This window comes from Anolis sagrei, chromosome 4, assembly GCF_037176765.1.
Source record: "Anolis sagrei isolate rAnoSag1 chromosome 4, rAnoSag1.mat, whole genome shotgun sequence".
Classification (NCBI taxonomy): Eukaryota; Metazoa; Chordata; class Lepidosauria; order Squamata; family Dactyloidae; genus Anolis; species Anolis sagrei.
The window spans coordinates 6,694,229-6,712,439 of NC_090024.1; the positions used below are offsets into that span (position 1 = coordinate 6,694,229).

At 41.9% G+C, this 18,211-nt stretch overlaps 1 protein-coding gene across 1 annotated transcript in view; it reads left to right on the plus strand.

Annotated features, from left to right (window-relative positions):
• The first annotated feature begins 6,764 nt into the window (after positions 1-6,764).
• The window catches only part of TOP1MT (DNA topoisomerase I mitochondrial), a 37,072-nt gene continuing 25,625 nt past the window's right edge, over positions 6,765-18,211 (plus strand). Inside the window, exons 1-4 of the mRNA XM_067467244.1 lie at positions 6,765-7,111; positions 10,323-10,438; positions 13,427-13,548; positions 16,104-16,226. Of these exons, the coding sequence (XP_067323345.1) occupies positions 6,987-7,111; positions 10,323-10,438; positions 13,427-13,548; positions 16,104-16,226 (486 nt within the window). The 5' untranslated portion in view covers positions 6,765-6,986. The remainder of the gene's footprint in view (positions 7,112-10,322; positions 10,439-13,426; positions 13,549-16,103; positions 16,227-18,211) is intronic.

Genomic DNA, 18,211 nt, shown 5'->3' on the forward strand with positions numbered 1-18,211 from the left:
ACTGCTCAAAGGACATTTAATCAACTACCAAACTCACAAATTTAGTATTTTGTCTTTTTTTTTTTGTTCGGTTAGAAATGTAATATAATTGACTGGTTGCCCTGACACAACAAACAAATAAATAAATAATCATAAAAACATGGGGAAAGTTTACTAAATTGCAAAAACTTTTTTTTTGCTGTGGGAGGGACATCATCCTGCAGCATATTTTGGGGGTAGTTTCTCAATGAATAGCTAGCTCTTCACCAATTCAACATAGTTTCTGGCACAAAAAATGAAGTTTCTGGAGTAGAACAACAACTTTGAAAGTCAGGACCACACAATTAAACAGGAAACGACACTTTCAAACCAGGAACAGACCTTTTTCCTTTGTTTTATAGTGCAATAGGATACCTATCCAATACGGTTTTGAGATATGGCAGACTTTTGATATACCTTATGTTTGTGTTTTTAGAACAGAGCCTGTGAGAAAGAGAATCAAGCTGGAAACAGAAGAGGGAGCCTGCACAAGTAGGGATGCAAGCACGGCTGTAAGTATGCTGGGGCTTCAGGCAGAATAATGCATATTATGCAGCCAAAATGGGAAAGCCCCAAATTAAAACCCCCAAAATGGAGAAATCCCAAATTAAAAGATCCTCCATTATAAAAGTTTAAAACCACAGCACGCCCTGAACTGATCTTAAGAACCTTCATCTTTAAAAATGATGGCACAATGGGTTAAACCCTTGTGCCGGCAGGACTGCTGACAGAAAGGTCAGCGGTTCAGATCCGTGGAGTGGGGTGAGCTCCCATCTGTCAGCTCCATCTTTCCATGCGGGGACATGAGAGAAGCGTTCCACAGGATGGTAACACATTGGGGTGTCCCCTGGGCAATGTTCTTGCAGATGGCCAATTCTTTCACACCGGAAGCGACTTGCAGGTTCTCTATTCGCTCCTGACACTAAAATAATAATAATAATAATAATAATAATAATAGTAATAATAATAATTTATTTATTTATCATGTCAGGAGTGAACCAAAACAGTTGTATTGCATTAAAAAAACAGACACACAAACAAACAAAATACAAAATTTGCAGACTTGGTATTCTATTAAATGTCCTTTGCCCAGTATCTGGCCACTTGGAGTGCTTCTGGTGTTGCTGCAAGGAGGTCCTCCATCGTACATGTGGCAGGGCTCAGGTTGCATTGCAGCAGGTGGTCAGTGGTTTGCTCTTCTCCACACTTGCATGTCGAGGATTCCACTTTGTGGCCTCATTTCTTGAGGTTGGCTCTGCATCTCGTGGTGCCAAAGCTCAGTCTGTTCAGTGCCTTCCAAGTTGCCCAGTTTTCTGTGTGCCCAGGGGGGAGTCTCTCATTTGGTATCAGCCATTGATTGAGGTTCTGAGCCTGCCACTTTTGGACTCTTGCTTGCTGGGGTGTTCCAGCAAGTGTCTCTGTAGATCTTAGAAAACTATTTCTTGATTTAAATAGATGGCGTGCTGGGTGATACCCAAATAGGGGATGGGCCAGATATGTCACTGCCTTGGTCATTTCATTATTGGTTGCTACTCCCTGGCGGATGTCAGGTGGTGCAATACTGACTAAACAGTGTAATTTCTCCAGTGGTATAGGGCGCAGACACCCTGTGATAATGCGGCATGTCCCATTAAGAGCCACATCCACTGTTTTAGCATGGTGAGATGTATTCCACACTGGGCATGTGTACTCAGCAGCAGAGTAGCATAGCGCAAGGGCAGATGTCTTCACTGTGTTTGGTTGTGATCCCCAGGTTGTGCCAGTCTGCTTTCATAAGATATTGTTTCTAGCACCCACTTTTTGCTAAATATTCAGGCAGTGCTTCTTGTAGGTCAGAGCATGGTCTAGAGTGACTCCCAGGTATTTGGGTGCGCTGCAATGCTCCAGTGGGATTCCTTCCCAGGTAATAATCCTCAGAGCTCGGGATGCTTCTCTGTTCTTGAGATGAAAGGCACATGTCTGTGTTTTAGATGGGTTGGGGATCAGCTGGTTCTCCCTGTAGTAGGCGGTAAGAGCACCTAGAGCTTCGGAGAGCTTCTGTTCAACCATCTCAAAGCTCCCTGCTTGAGTGGTAATGGCACGATCATCAGCATAGATGAAGCTCTCTGTCCCTTCTGGCAGTGGCTGGTCATTTGTGTAAATGTTGAACATGGATGGGGCAAGCACACTCCCCTGAGGCAGGCCGTTCTTCTGTTTCCGCCATCTGCTTCTCTGGCTCCGGAACTCAACAAAAAAGCTACTGTTTTGTAGCTTAATAATAATAATAATAATAATGATGATGATGATGATGATGATGATGCCATGTTTGTGCAAAGCCGAACCTGACACAAAAAAACCTTTAAAAATTATAAATAATTCTGGGTCTAATTCTATTTTGATACTTATATGCTGTAGGTTTTAGATTGCAATGTTATGACCTGCCTTGGGTCCTGGTTAAGAGATTAAAGTGGTGTAATAATAATAATAATAATATATTTCCGGCAGGTAAGACAGTGGCAAGAGAAGAAAGAGTTGAATAAAATTTTGGATGTAAAACAGGAAGAAGAAGGACGAGAAGCGAGTCTGAGAGATGTTGGTGAAGCAAAGGAGGGAACGAAGGGACAGAAAGAAGAGAAGAATGAGGAAAAATGGCTGATGGAGGAGAGCGAAGGAGAGCAAGATGGGGAAGAAAGGAAGATGAAGAAGAGCAAAGTGGCGGAAGGAAAGAGAAAAGTGCTGGAAGGTGAAGAGGATGAGGAGGAATTGTGTGGAAAAGCATTGAGGAAGGAAGGAATGGATTTAGCAGATGGATGTGAGCTGCCATCCCAACTCCAGAGCGAATGCGATTTCGGAGAGATGAATTTGGCCAAAAGGAACAATAGCAAAGGAAGAGGAAGGGATTGCAAGAGAGGGAAGGGCAAGAAGAACAAGAGCAAAAGGGGCATCCAGAAAACAAGACCGCGGAAGAGGAAAGCAGAGGAAGAGTGCGGAGGCCTGAGGAAGAAAAAGAAGAGGGAAGAAGGACGGAGGGGGAAAGGAGACGCGAAGGACGAGAAGTGGAAGTGGTGAGTGCCATACTTGGGCTGGAATCCTATATAAAATAAATGTATACACATAGATACAAGTCCGGCTTTTCCCAAACTAACAAGGGGCTGGACTAGATGTCCTTTGGGGGACCCTTTCTTATAAACACAATTCTTTGTTTGGTTAATGAATAGTAGTAGTAGTAGTAGTAGTAGTAGTAGTTGGAGGAGGAGGAGGAGGAGGAGGGTTGAATGAAAAGTAATGCCTCCACCTTCATAACTCCTCAACAGATGGCAGTGCTGGCAGGTACTGGCTTGTTCAGTAGACTCTCCTCTACAGTTCCATTTGGACGGGAAGCCTTAGCATTGAATGGTTGTGTTGTTAAAGTGTGAAGTATGGAACCCTGCACAGATGGTTGGTCAATGCGACTTAAGCAGCGTGCAGTCATTGAATTCTTGACAGCAGAAGGTGAACCCAAAGGGGATTCATCAGAGAATGCACGCTGTTTATGGGGATTGTGTTGATGTGAGTACTCGTTGGGCGAGTAAGTTTAAAGATGTTGAGGTCGGAACATCTGACTTGCATGCAAACAAAGAGTTGGACGTCCTGTGACAGCAACCACTGAGTTTCACAAGCAAAAGGTTGACAGATTGATTCAGGATGATCATCATATCACTCAGAGAGAAATTTCAAGCATAATCGGCATTTCACAATAACGTGTGGGTCACATTATTGCTTTGCTTGGCTATCGGAAGATCTGTGCACGATGGGTACCCAGGATGAGAGAACTGTGAGATGCTGGTTGCAGAAACAGTGTCGACTTCTTCTGTGACGGCTTCAGAAAACTTGTTCATTGTTGGCAGAAATGTATCCAATTGTCTGGTGGTTATGTGGAAAAGTGAATAGTGGTAGTTAAAGAGCACATTCTAAGGATTATTTCTGTGTATGATTCATTAAAATATTCCTATCCAAAACCAAGTAACGAGGGTGGAGGCATTACTTTTCATTCAACCCTCGTAATAATAATAGTAATAATGATAATAATTTATCTGGCAGGACTAGATGCCCTTTGTCAGATACTACTGCTGCTGCTGCTACTACTACTACTACTACTACTAATAATAATAATAATAATAATAATAATATCAATTACAACAACAGTGTGGATCGTGGATGTTGCAATCCCAGGCGACAGCAGAATTGACAAGAAGCAACTAGAAAAGCTGACACAATATGAGGATTTAAAGATCAAACTGCAAAGACTCTGGCACAGGCCAGTCAAGATGGTCCCAGTGGTGATCGGCACACTGGGCGCAGTGCCTAAAGACCTTGGCCTGCACTTAAAAACAATCGGCGCTGATAAAATTACCATCTGCCAGCTGCAAAAGGCCACTTTACTGGGATCTGCACGCATTATTCACTGATACATCGCACAGTCCTAGACACTTGGGAAGTGTCCGATGTGTGATCCAATACAACAGATAGCAGAGTGATCTTGTTTACTGTGTATTAATCTTGTTGTGTATCTAATAATAATAATAATAATAATAATAATAATAGGATTTAAAGATCGAACTGCAAAGACTCTGGCACAAGCCAGTCAAGGTGGTCCCAGTGGTGATGGACACACTGGGCGCAGTGCCTCAAGACCTTGGCCTGCACTTAAACACAATCAGCACTAACAAAATCACCATCTGCCAGCTGCAAAACGCCACTTTACTGGGATCTGCATGCATTATTTGCCAATACATTGCACAGTCCTAGACACTTGGGAAGTGTAATAATGTGTAATAATAATAATAATAATAATAATAATAATAATCCAATACAACAGCCAGCAGAGTGATCTTGTCTGCTGTGGACTCATCTCACTGGGTTTCAAATAATAATACCAAATAATAATAATAGCAATTATTATTATTTGAAACACAACAAGATGAGTCCACAGCAAACAAGATCTCTCTGGGTTGTTGTAGGTTTTTCCGGGCTATATGGCCATATTATAGAGGCATTCTCTCCTGACGTTTCGCCTGCATCTATGGCAAGCATCCTCAGAGGTAGTGAGGTCTGTTGGAACTAGGAAAAAGGGTCTATATATCTGTGGAATGACCAGGGTGGGACAAAGGACTCTTGTCTGCTGGAGCTAGGTGTGGATGTTTCAACTGACCACCTTGATTAGCATTTAATGGCTTGGAAGTGCCTGGGGGGAATCTTTTGTTGAGAGTGATTTGATATGCCTGATTGTTTACTGTCTGTTGTTTTGCTGTTGTAATTTTTGAGTTTTTTTAAATACCCTTTTTCCTAGTTCCAACAGACCTTACTACCTCTGAGGATGCTTGCCATAGATGCAAGCGAAACGTCAGGAGAGAATGCCTCTAGAACATGGCCATATAGCCCGGAATTTTTTTTTGTTCATTTTCATGGTTTTCTCCTTTCTGTTGAAATTGTCCACATGCTTGTGGATTTCAGCGGCTTCTCTGTGTAGCCTGACATGGTGGTTGTGAGAACAGACAAGAGTCCTTTGTCCCACCCTGGTCATTTCACAGATAGATAAACCTTTTTTCCTAGTTCCACCAGACCTCACTACCTCTGAGGATGCTTGCCATAGATGCAGGTGAAACGTCAGGAAAGAATGCCTCTAGAACATGGCCATATAGCCCGGAAAAACCTACAACAACCTAGTAAATCCGGCCATGAAAGCCTTCGACAATACATTGAAGATCTCTCTGCTGGCTTTTGTATTGGATCACACGTCGGACATTTCCCAAGTGTCTAGTACTGTGTGATGTATCAGCGAACAATGCGTGCAGATCCCAGTAAGGTGGCCTTCTGCAGCTGGCAGATGGTAATTTTATCAGCACCGATTGTGCTTAAGTGCAGGCCAAGGTCTTGAGGCACTGCATCCAGTGTGCCAATCACATTATTATTATTATTATTATTATTATTATTATTATTATTATTATTATTATTTGTTGTTGTTATTAATTGTTGTTGTTATTCAAAATGCAATTCTGATACAACATAGTAGCATCCACTCTTAAAGGTGTTCCTGTGCCTTTAAATGAGTTTGGTTGCCCGGGCAGCAGTGTGGGCGTATCCTAGCAACCATTTCATTTACATCACATGACCAGGAAGGAGGAAGTTAAAGGGCTGGAGTCTTATTTCCTGTCTTTCCCAGGGAGTGCAGCATTGTGGGTAGGCAGAAGCATGGATCACAGCAAGGAGAAAACTTTTGATTGTTTTGCAGGCAAGCTTCACACATAATACTATTAATAGTCATAGTATATCACATCATATATACTATATATTATGCTATATTATATATAATAGTATTTTGTAAGTGTTATATAATAGACACAATATTAAATATACTATATAATATATATAATTATAATTTTTGGAATATATTGTATTATATATACTATATAATATGTTATTTTAATGTATATGTACTGGTAATCTTTGTTATATATATTATTTTATTTTATATGTAATCACAATTTTAATAATATTTAATAGTAACTATATTATATGAAATTGTAGTATATTTATATATAATTATAATTTTTGGAATATATTGTATTATATGTACTATATAATATGTTATTTTAATGTATATGTACTGGTAATCTTTTTAATAGATACAATATAAAATACTGTATACTATATAATATAATCATAATTTTGATTGTATACTATATTATATATATAGTATAACATACTGTTATATATAATATTATTTCATTTTATATGTAATCATAATAAATATAACATTAAATACACAATATAATACAATAGTGTGTAATTGGGAGGGGATACAAGCCTTTCCCAGTGGAAAGTGAAACCCTAAAATTGCATCATTTCCTTGCCATGCAAAATATGCCATGCTTTGAAAGCAGGAAATCGATGCCATAAGAGCAAGAAAATCAGATCCCGTTCCGGTCTGCAATGAATGGACGCTTGGAATGCTTCAGCATGGGTGGACGTTGGCCAAATGGTCAGTCTCCCTTTTGTATGCCCAGTGTTATTATCCTGCAACACCTTGCCGTTTCCTGACACTCGCTTTCCAAAATCTGATGCATCATCCAAGGTAGGAGAGATTTGCAATGGCTGGGGATGCATCTATGCTGTCAAATTAATACATTTTGATACCACTTTAAGTACCGTGGCCCAAGTAACTGATATTTTGGGTTTTTAACTATTGAAATGGATAGTATTGGATAGATTGATAAGATATTAAGTCCCTTGTAGTAACTTCAGGTGACTTTGTTGTCGAGTTGCTGTGAGTTTTCTGGGCTGTCTAGCCATGTTGCAGAAGCATTCTCTCCTGACGTTTCACCTGCATCTGTGGCAGGCATCCTCAGAGGTTGTGAGGTATGTTGGAAACTAGGAAAATTGGGTTTATATAACTGTGGAATATCCATGGTGGGAGAAGGAATTCTTGTCTGTTTGAGGCAAGTATGAATGTTGCAATTGAGGACCTTGATTAGCACTGAATAGCTTTGCAATGTCAAAGCCTGGCTGCTTCCTGCCTGGGGGAATCCTTTGTTGGGAGGTGTTAGTTTTCCCTGATTGTTTCCTGTCTGGAATTCCCATATTTCAGAGTGTTGCTCTTTATTTACTATCTTGTGTTGGGAGTTTATCTATATATATAAAAATGCTCTGTGCATAATGAGTACCTTAAAAACAAAAGAACCAATGAACGAAATCACACCAAATTTGGCATCAAAACATCTCACAACACAAGGAATGGCCATCACTCAAAAAATTATGATTTTTGTCATTTGGGAGTTGTAGTTGCTGGGATTTATAGTTCACCTACAATCAAAGACCATTCCGAATTCCATCAATGATGGAATCGAACCAAACTTGGCACACAGAACTCCCATGACCAACAGATAATACAGGAAGGTTTTGGTGGGCAGTGTCCTTTGGTTTTGGAGTTGTAGTTCACCTACATCCAGAGATCACTGTGGACTCAAACAATGATGGATCTGGACCAAACTCTACACAAATACTCAATATGCCCAAATATGAACACTGGTGGAGTTTGGGGAAAATAGAATCTTGACATTTGGGAGTTATAGTTGCTGGGATTTATAGTTCACCTACAATCACAGAGCATTCTGAATTGGGCCAAACCTCCCACACAGAACCCCCATGTGGGCCACAGCAACATGTGGCAGGGGACGGCTAGTTTACTATATTTATATACCACCCCTCTCAGTCCAGAGGCGACTCGGAGCAGTTCTGCCTGCTGCAGTTGATGATGACATACCATTTCCAAATGCATTTACTTTCTATATCTGTGGAATGACCAGGGTGGGACAAAGAACTCTTGTCTGCTGGAGCTAGGTGTGAATGTTTCAACTGACCACTTTGATTAGCATTTGATGGCCTGGCAGTGCCTGGGGCAATCTTTTGTTGAGAGGTGATTATATGTCCTTGTTTGTTTCAGCAGGGCACCTGATAAACCAAGCTGAACACATCATATTATTTGAGAAATGCTGGACCACTCTAACAACCACCATGTCAGACTACACAAAGAAGCCACCGAAATCCACAAGCATGTGGACAATTTCAACAGAAAGGAGGAAACCATGAAAATGAACAAAATCTGGCTACCACTATTTAAAAAACTCTAAAATTACAATAGCACAACAACAGAGAGGAAACAAACAAGGACATCTAATCACCTCTCAACAAAAGATTGCCCCAGGCACTGCCAGGCCATCAAATGCTAATCAAGGTGGTCAGTTGAAACATTCACACCTAGCTCCAACAGACAAGAGTCCTTTGTCCCACCCTGGTCATTCCACAGATATATAAACCCATTTTCCTAGTTCCAACAGACCTCACTACCTCTGAGGATGCTTGCCATAGATGCAGGCGAAACGTCAGGAGAGAACATGGCCATATAGCCCGAAAAAACCTACAACAACCCACTGTCCACATGCATCTTGTGGATTTCAATGGCTTCTCTGCGTAGCCTGACATGGTAGTTGTTGGAGTGGTCCAGCATGTCTGTGTTCTCAAATAATCTGTCCAGATTGGTTCATCAGGTAGAAAAACTGTTACAGCTGACTGTTCTGGTTGACGTAGTCTGCAGTGGCTTTCATGTTCCTTGATTTGTGTTTGGGCAATGCTGTGTTTGGTGGTCTCTATGTAGACTTGTCCACAGCCGCATGGTATACGGTAGACTCCTGCAGAAGTGAGAGGATCCCTCTTGTCCTTTGCTGACCGTAGCATTTGTTGGATTTTCCTAGTGGGTTGGTAGATAGTTTGCATGTTGTGTTTCCTCATCAGCTTCCCTCTGCGGTCAGTGGTTCCCTTGATGTATGGCAAGAACACTTTCCCTCTGGGTGGATCTTTGTCTTGACTCTCGTGGCTTGTTCTTGGTCTTGCAGCTTATTCCCATATTTGATGATTGGGCTGGGGTTCTACGTATACCATTTCCAAATACATTTACTTTCTAATTCAGTGGTTCCCAACCTTCCTAATGCCGCGACCCCTTAATCCAGTCCCTCATGTTGTGGTGACCCCCAACCATAATATTATTTTCGTTGCTACTTCATAACAGTCATTTTCCTACTGTTATAAATCATAAAGTAAATATCAGATATGCAAAATGTATTTTCATTCACTGGAACAAACTGGGCACAAATACCCAATTCAACCATATGTAAATGCTAGTGGGGTTGGGGGAGGATTGATTTTGTAATTTGAGAGTTGTAGTTGCTGGGATTTATAGTTCACCTATAATCAAAGAGCATTCTGAACTTCACCAGTGATGGATTTGAGCCTAATTTGCCACACAGAACTCCCATGACCAACTGAAAACCCTGGAAGGGTTTGGTGGGTATTGACCTTGAGTTTGGGAGTTGTAGTTCACCTATATCCAGAGAGCACTGTGGACTCATGCAATGGTGGATCTGGACCAAACTTGGCACAAATACTCAATATGCGCAAATGTGAACACTGGTGGAGCCTGGGGAAAATAGACATTGACTTTTGGGAGTTGGAGTTGCTGGGATTTATAGTTCATTACAATCAAAGAACATTCTGAACTCCACCAATAATAGAAATGGCTCAAACTTTCCACATGGAATCCCCATGACCATCAGAAAATACTGTGTTTTCTGCTGGTCTTTGGTGACCCCTTTGACACCCCTTTGTGACCCCCTCAGGGGTCACGACCCCCAGGTTGAGAAACACTGTTCTAATTCTTTATCCTTCTCCGTTGTAATTCTACTTTGGAAGAAGCATGTCCTTTACATTTCTCCTAAATCTCATCTCTCCAGGTGGGAAGAGGAGAAGCGTCAGGATGGGGCGAAGTGGCACCAGCTGCAACACAAAGGACCTTATTTTGCGCCACCTTATGAACGTCTTCCAAATGGCGTCAAGTTCTATTATGATGGTGAGAAATCTTGATTTTTCTTACAGGACGAAAATATTGCGTGCATTAGGTCCCAAAGGAGGGTGCCAAAGCGGTACCTATTGATCTACTCACATTTGCATGTTTTCAAACTGCTAGGCTGGCAGGAGCTGGGGCTAACAACAGGAGCTCAGTGGATTTGAACCGCTAACCTTCCGATCAGCTTGTTCTGCAGCTCAGTAGTTTAACCCATTGCATCAACGCAGCTCCTAACTCACTGCATACAAATACTAAAATAGAATTAAACATGGGTAAAGGTAAAGGTTTTCCCCTGACATTAAGTCCAGTCGTGTCCGACTCTGGGGTGTGGTGCTCATCTCCATTTCTAAGCCAAAGAGCCGGCGTTGTCCGTAGACACCTCCTAGGTCATGTGGCCAGCATGATTGCATGGAGTATCGTTACCTTCCCGCCGAAACGGTACCTATTGATCTACTCACATTTGAATGTTTTCGAACTGCTAGGTTGGCAGAAGCTGGAGCTGACAGCGGAAGCTCACGCTGCTCCCCGAATTCGAACCTGCGACCTTTCAGTCAGCAAGCTCAGCAGCTCAGCGCTTTAATCCACTGCGCCACTACTAAAATAGAATTAAACATACAAGTCATTAAAATCACTGAATGCAAAATTGCATGTTTTCAAACTGCTAGGTTGGCAGGAGCTGGGGCTAACAACAGGAGCTTCCGATCAGCAAGTTGTACAGCTTAGTGGGTTAACTCGCTGCACCAACACGGCCCCTAACTCACAGCATACAAATAGTAAAATAGAATTACACATACAAGTCATTAAAATCACTGAATGCAAAATTGCATGTTTTCAAACTGCTAGGTTGGCAGGAGCTGGGGCTAACAACAGGAACTCATCCTAGTCATGGATTCGAACATCTGACCTTCCGATCAGCAAGTTCTGCAGCTTAGCGATTTAACCCACTACACCGATACAGCCCCCAAGTCATTAAAATCACTGAATGCAAAATTGCATGTTTTCAAACTGCTAGGTTGGCAGGAGCTGGGGCTAACAACAGGAGCTTCCGATCAGCAAGTTCTACAGCTTAGTGGGTTAACCCGCTGCACCAACACGGCCCCTAACTCACAGCATACAAATACTAAAATCGAATTAAACATACAATTCATTAAAATCACTGAATGCATTGCATGTTCTCAAACTGCTAGGTTGGCAGGAGCTGGGGCTGACAACAGGAGCTTATCCCGGTCGTGGATTCGAACATCTGACCTTCCGATCAGCAAGTTCTGCAGCTTAGCGATTTAACCCACTACACCAATACAGCCCCCAAATCATTAAAATCACTGAATGCAAAATTGCATGTTTTCAAACTGCTAAGTTGGCAGGAGCTGGGGCTAACAACAGGAGCTTCCGATCAGCAAGTTCTACAGCTTAGTGGGTTAACCCGCTGCACCAACACGGCCCCTAACTCACAGCATACAAATACTAAAATCGAATTAAACATACAAGTCATTAAAATCACTGCATGCATTGCATGTTTTCAAACTGCTAGGTTGGCAGGAGCTGGGGCTGACAACAGGAGCTCACCCCGGTTGTGGATTCAAACAGCTGACCTTCCGATCAGCAAGTTCTGCAGCTTAGCAATTTAACCCACGGCACCAACACAGCCTCTAACCCACAGCATACAAATATTAAAATAGAATTAAACATACAAGCCAATTAAAATCACTTAATGCAAAATTGCCAGGGTTTTATAGCCATTCTGATCAATTAGCATCTTTATTGCCCTGATGTGTAAATATTTAGTATACAATTTTGCACTGTACAATGAGTTAAATCAAAACATGATAGGTAAACAAAGCAACTTTGAATTTGTTTTAATGGTTTTTAACTGGGAATTATTAATACTATTTATATTGAATCCTGTTTTAAGGTTTGCATACTGGTATATGCTAATGCTTTTATGTTAAGCTGTGTTGAGTCTCCTTCGGGAGAGATAAATCGGGGTATAAATAAATAAATAGAATAATAATAATTGGGTTGTTGTAGGTTTTTTCAGGCTATATGGCCATGGTCTAGAGGCATTCTCTCCTGACGTTTCACCTGCATCTATGGCAAGCATCCTCAGAGGTAGTGAGGTCTGTTGGAAGTAGGAAAAAGGGTTTATATATCTGTGGAAAGACCAGGGTGGGACAAAGGACAATGAATCTGGCTACCAGTATTTAAAAAACTCTAAAATTAAAACAGTACAACAACAGAGAGGAAACAAACAAGGACATCTAATCACCTCTCAACAAAAGTTTGCTCCAGGCTCTGCCAGGCAATCAAATGCTAATCAAGGTGATCAGTTGAAACATTCACACCTAGCTCCAACAGACAAGAGTCCTTTGTCTCACCCTGGTCATTCCACAGATATATAAACCCCTTTTCCTAGTTCCAACAGACCTCACTACCTTGAGGATGCTTGCCATAGAGGCAGGCGAAACATCAGAAGAGAATGCCTCTAGACCATGGCCATATAGCCAGAAAAAACCTACAATAACCCTGTAATTCCGGCCATGAATGCCTTCAACAATACAACAACAACAATAATAATAATAATAATAATAATAATAATAATAATCTGCTGTGGACTCATCCTGTTGTTTCTAATAATAATAATAATAATAGTAATAATAATAATAGTAATAATAATAATAATAATAATAATAATAATAATAATAATGTAAGTGGACAGCAGCCAAACTTACGTATGGAGGGGGGAATAGCATCATCCGTCCTAATTAATTCTGACTTTGAAATATATTCAGCAAAATAAGAACTGAAGGCCTTTTAGGAGAATAGATGGAAGAACTGTGATGCACCCACTTCCTTGCTATAGAAAAGTCTTCCGCAAGGTTTCCCTTACAGATAGATGTGAATGAGAGAAGCGAACTCGATTTTGGCTGAGTTTAGGAACAGGGAATTGATTGATACATTGCATTGAGAAATGGCCGTCATCCTTCTTCCTAGGTAAACCAATGAAGCTCAGTCCCGCTGCCGAAGAGGTAGCAACGTTCTTTGCAAAGATGCTGGACCATGAATGCACAGCCAAAGCTGCCTTCCGGAGGAACTTCTTCAACGACTGGACCAAGGTATTTGGCTGATAATTTGGCTCCAATTTTATTTGCTTTGTATTAAATGTTTGCTTGCAGTCCAAGGTTTCAGGGGTTCTGCAGATAGGTGGCTTCCTTTGGTTGCAGTTGTAGGGCAAGTCACCTGTCCATCGTCGTTAAGTTTTGGTTCTGCCCCTTGCTCAGGGCAATTGGGAAGGGAAGGGAGCCATTTTTAGTTAGTCTCAGCAAGGAAAGCTAATGTACAGGACATGTGCAAGCTTCCCCTGTACAAAAGTTTCAACCCTTAAGACTTTCTGGGGGAAAACAGTCTTAAGAGTCTCCAAAGATTTCCAGGAAAACAGCCCTAAAGACCAAAGAACTCCAGCTGGAGAATATCTAAGCCTTTACTGGTAGGTCCACTTGGTGTTTCGAGACGCAGTTCAACCCGGTAGCGGAGCCCACATCAGTAGGGGTTAGATTAGTCATCCTGGGAGAAGTTAAAAAGGGGATTTTCCATTTAAAATAAAGAAGAAGTTATTGAAGACAGTTGCCTGTCCTTCGTGGGCAAGATTAGGAAGTCACCTGTTGCATAAAGCCTGGAAGCATTTTGTTGAGCTTTATTGAAGACAAGAGAAGTTTCTGTTTGATTGTTCATTAATAAAAGACTTTGTTATATTTCACAAGCCATCTAAAGATCATTTGTGGTGGAAAATCTCTGAGAACTTCTCCTTGGGCTCCCTGGCTTCCCGCTGGGCAAAGATTTCACGTCCTGTTCTAAAGGAAATTCTTTACAGGCCCAGCGCGTGACAGAACAGCTTTCATTCATTGTTGCCCTTAATTAGGGAAAGAATAGCTTTCAGTTCTCAGATGGAGCCCCCGGTGGTGTAGTGGGTTAAACCCCTGTGCTGGCAGGACTGAAGACCGACAGGTCACAGGTTCGAATGTTTATGACAACATTAAAATGCCAGACTCCAGCAATACATGGAGCAAGAGTTGCCAGATGTTCAAGCTGGGTTTAGAAAAGGCAGAGGAACGAGAGACCAGATTGCCAACATCCGCTGGATAATGGAGAAAGGCAGGGAGTTTCAGAAAAACATCTACTTCTGCTTCATTGACTACTCTAAAGCCTTTGACTGTGTGGATCATCATAAATTGTGGCAAGTTCTTAGTGGGATGGGCATCCCAAGCCCCCTTCCCTCTCTCCTGAGGAATCTGTACAAGGACCAAGGAGCAACAGTCAGAACTGACCACGGAACAACAGACTGGTTCAAGATTGGGAAAGGCGTCCGGCAAGGCTGCATCCTCTCACCCAACCTTTTTAACTTGTATGCAGAACACATCATGCGAGGATGTGCGGGGATTGATGAATGCAAAGCTGGGGTGAAAATTGCTGGAAGAAACATTAACAACCTCAGATATGCAGATGACACCACTCTGATGGCCGAAAGCGAGGAGGAGCTGAGGAGCCTTCTAATCAAGGTGAAAGAAGAAAGCGCAAAAGCCGGGTTGCAGCTAAACATCAAAGAAACCAAGATTATGGCAACAAGAATGATTGACAACTGGGAAATAGAGGGAGAAAATGTGGAGGTCGTGACAGACTTTGTATTTCTAGGTGCAAAGATGAGTGCAGATGCAGACTGTGGCCAGGAAATCAGAAGACGCTTACTTCTTGGGAGGAGAGCAATGTCTAGTCTCGATAAAATAGTAAAGAGTAGAGACATCAGACTGGCAACAAAGATCCATTGCCTAGTCAAAGCCATGGTATTCCCTGTAGTCACCTACGGATGTGAGAGCTGGACCTTAGGGAAGGCTGAGCGAAGGAAGAGAGATGCTTTTGAGCTGTGGTGCCGGAGGAAAGTTCTGAGAGTGCCTTGGACTGCGAGAAGATCCAACCAGTCCCACCTCCAGGAAATAAAGCCCGACTGCTCATTGGAGGGAAGGAGACTAGAGACAAAGTGGAAGTACTTTGGCCACATCATGAGGAGACAGCAAAGCCTGGAGAAGACAATGATGCTGGGGAAAGTGGAAGGCAAAAGATAGAGGGGCCGACCAAGGGCAAGATGGATGGATGGCATCCTTGAAGTGACTGGACTGACCTTGAAGGAGCTGGGGGTGGTGACGGCCGATAGGGAGCTCTGGCGTGGGCTTGTCCATGAGGTCACGAAGAGTCAGAGACGACTGAACGAATGAACAACAAAAAATTTTATGCACAAAATAAATAAATAAGTTGTATGCACATATTGTCTAAATGACCCTTTTGAGAATGTGAAAGCGACCTGAGAGTGTATCTACACCAAGCATGGGCAAACTTCGGCCCTCCAGGTGTTTTGGACTTCAACTCCATCAATTCCTAACAGCCGGTTAGGCTGTTAGGAATTGTGGGAGTTGAAGTCCAAAACTCCTGGAGGGCCGAAGTTTGCCCATGCCTATATACACTGTAGAATGAATGCAGTTTGACACTTGCTTTGTCTGCTCAATGCTATGGAATCCTAGGAGTCGTAGCTTCAATAAGCCTTCTCTGCCAATGAGGGCTGGTGCCACACCAAACTACAAATTCCAGGACCATCTATACTGCCCCTTCCTTTTTCCCATAGGAGATGACGCCAGGAGAGAGGTGCAAAATTAAAGATCTGCGGAAGTGCGACTTCAGAGAGATCCACCACTATTTTCGCGAGAAAAGTGAATCCCAGAAAGCTCTGTCCAAAGAACAAAAACAGGTATAACTTTATATTATATAGTATCATTAATATTACATATATTTGAATTAGAATTACATTATATATAATACTTTATTATACTATGTAGTATGCATAATGCAACATTCTATGAAAATTATTATTGTATATATTATGATACATAATTTTATATGTTATAGTGTATTTAATATATCTATTAAAATTAGAATTATACATAAATAAGAATATATTATATATAATATATTATATAGTGGGGCTGCGGTGATGCAGCAGGTTACATCGCTGAGCTGCTGAACTTGTGGATTGCAAGGTTGGCGGTTTGAATACGTGGAATGGGGTGAGCTCCTACTGTTAGCCCCAGCTCCTGCCAACCTAGCAGTTCAAAAACATGCAAGTGTGAGTAGATCAATAGGTATGGCTTCTTCAGGAAGGTAATGCTGCTCCATTAAGTCACGCTGGCCAGATGACCTTGGAAGTGTCTATGGACAACGCCGGCTTTTCAGCTTGGAAATGGAGATGAGCACCACTCCCAAAAGTCAGATGTGATTAGATATTAATGTTAAGGGGAAACCTTTACCTTACTATATAGTATATATAATATGATACACTATAGCATATTATAATTATTTATATTATAATATAGTGCTATATTATATAGTATATTTAATATTATATCTATTGAAATTAGAATTATACATAAATAATATAATATAATATATATAATATATTATGCTATATAATATATATAATGCAATATACTATGAAAATGATATTTTATATAATAACTAGTTGTGCCCTGCCACGCGTTGCTGTGGCCAACCTTCCCTCCCTCTTTCTCTCGTTCTTTCCCTCTTTCCTTCCTTTCTTCTTTTTCTTTCCCTATCTCTCATCTTTCTTCCATCTCTACCTGTTTCTTTCCTCCCTGCTTCTCTCCTTCCTTCCTTCCCTTTTTCCCTCCTCTCATTACTTCTTGACTGTCCCTTCCATTTAATAAGGAAATGAAGGGGAAGGAAATGAAGAATGGGAAAGAAGGAGGAAAAGAAGGAGGGACAGGAAGGAAGGAAAAAGGAGGGGGGAAAGAAGGGAAGGAAGGGGAAAAAGGAGGGACATGAAGGGAGGGAGGAGAAGGAAGGTGGAAGGCATGTAGCCGGGGGGGGGGGGCTCGGGGGGCTTCAGCCCCCCCCCGAAATTTTCATGGTGGTTCGCGAAAAGGCCTTATTGGTGCATTATTTAAACTGTTATGTTTATTCATATCATGATCTGATCACCATACTCAATATATCCCATATGCATGGGGGTATTGGGGTAATGATACAAAAGGTTTGCTAGGCTAGACCCTCTTTCACTCAGACTCAGCCCCCCCCCGAAACCCCCCCTGAAAAAAAATTCAGTCCCCCCCCCCGAAACGAAATCCTGGCTACGGGCCTGGAGGGGGCATGTCTTACTGGCGTGAGTGTGTGTGTGTGGCGGCGTGAGCAGGGTAACATGAAGGAGGGTGAGTTGCGATGGTTTTGCCAGGGCAGGAAGCGGCGCGGCGTGAGGATGGGGGCGTGGTTTGCGCGGAGGGAACGTTGGCCGCCAGGCCGTGTGCGCGCGCCAGGGAACTTGCGGCTGGATGCCAATGCGCATGCTCAGTTGTTTTGCCGTTTTGTGAGTGTGGTGTTGTGTGGTTTTTCATTTTGATTCGGTTTGTTTGTACCTAGTGGGTTGAGGTATGTGCATGGGAATTTTGGTTAATTTCTGTTGGGGGCGGGGTTGAGTTTTGCTTCTCCGTACGACGCCACTTTCAGATTTATATATATAGATTTACAAGTATATAGTATATTTAATATAATATCTATTAAAATTAGAATTACACATACATAAAATATAGAATTGTAAGACTGTAGGATCTATATAGCAATATTAAATGACCACTCACAAGCCGGTTTTGCTTTGAAATGGCTTTATTGCTTGTATCTCTGCAGCAAAGAAAGACACTACTGACTTTTTCCCACCACCACTTC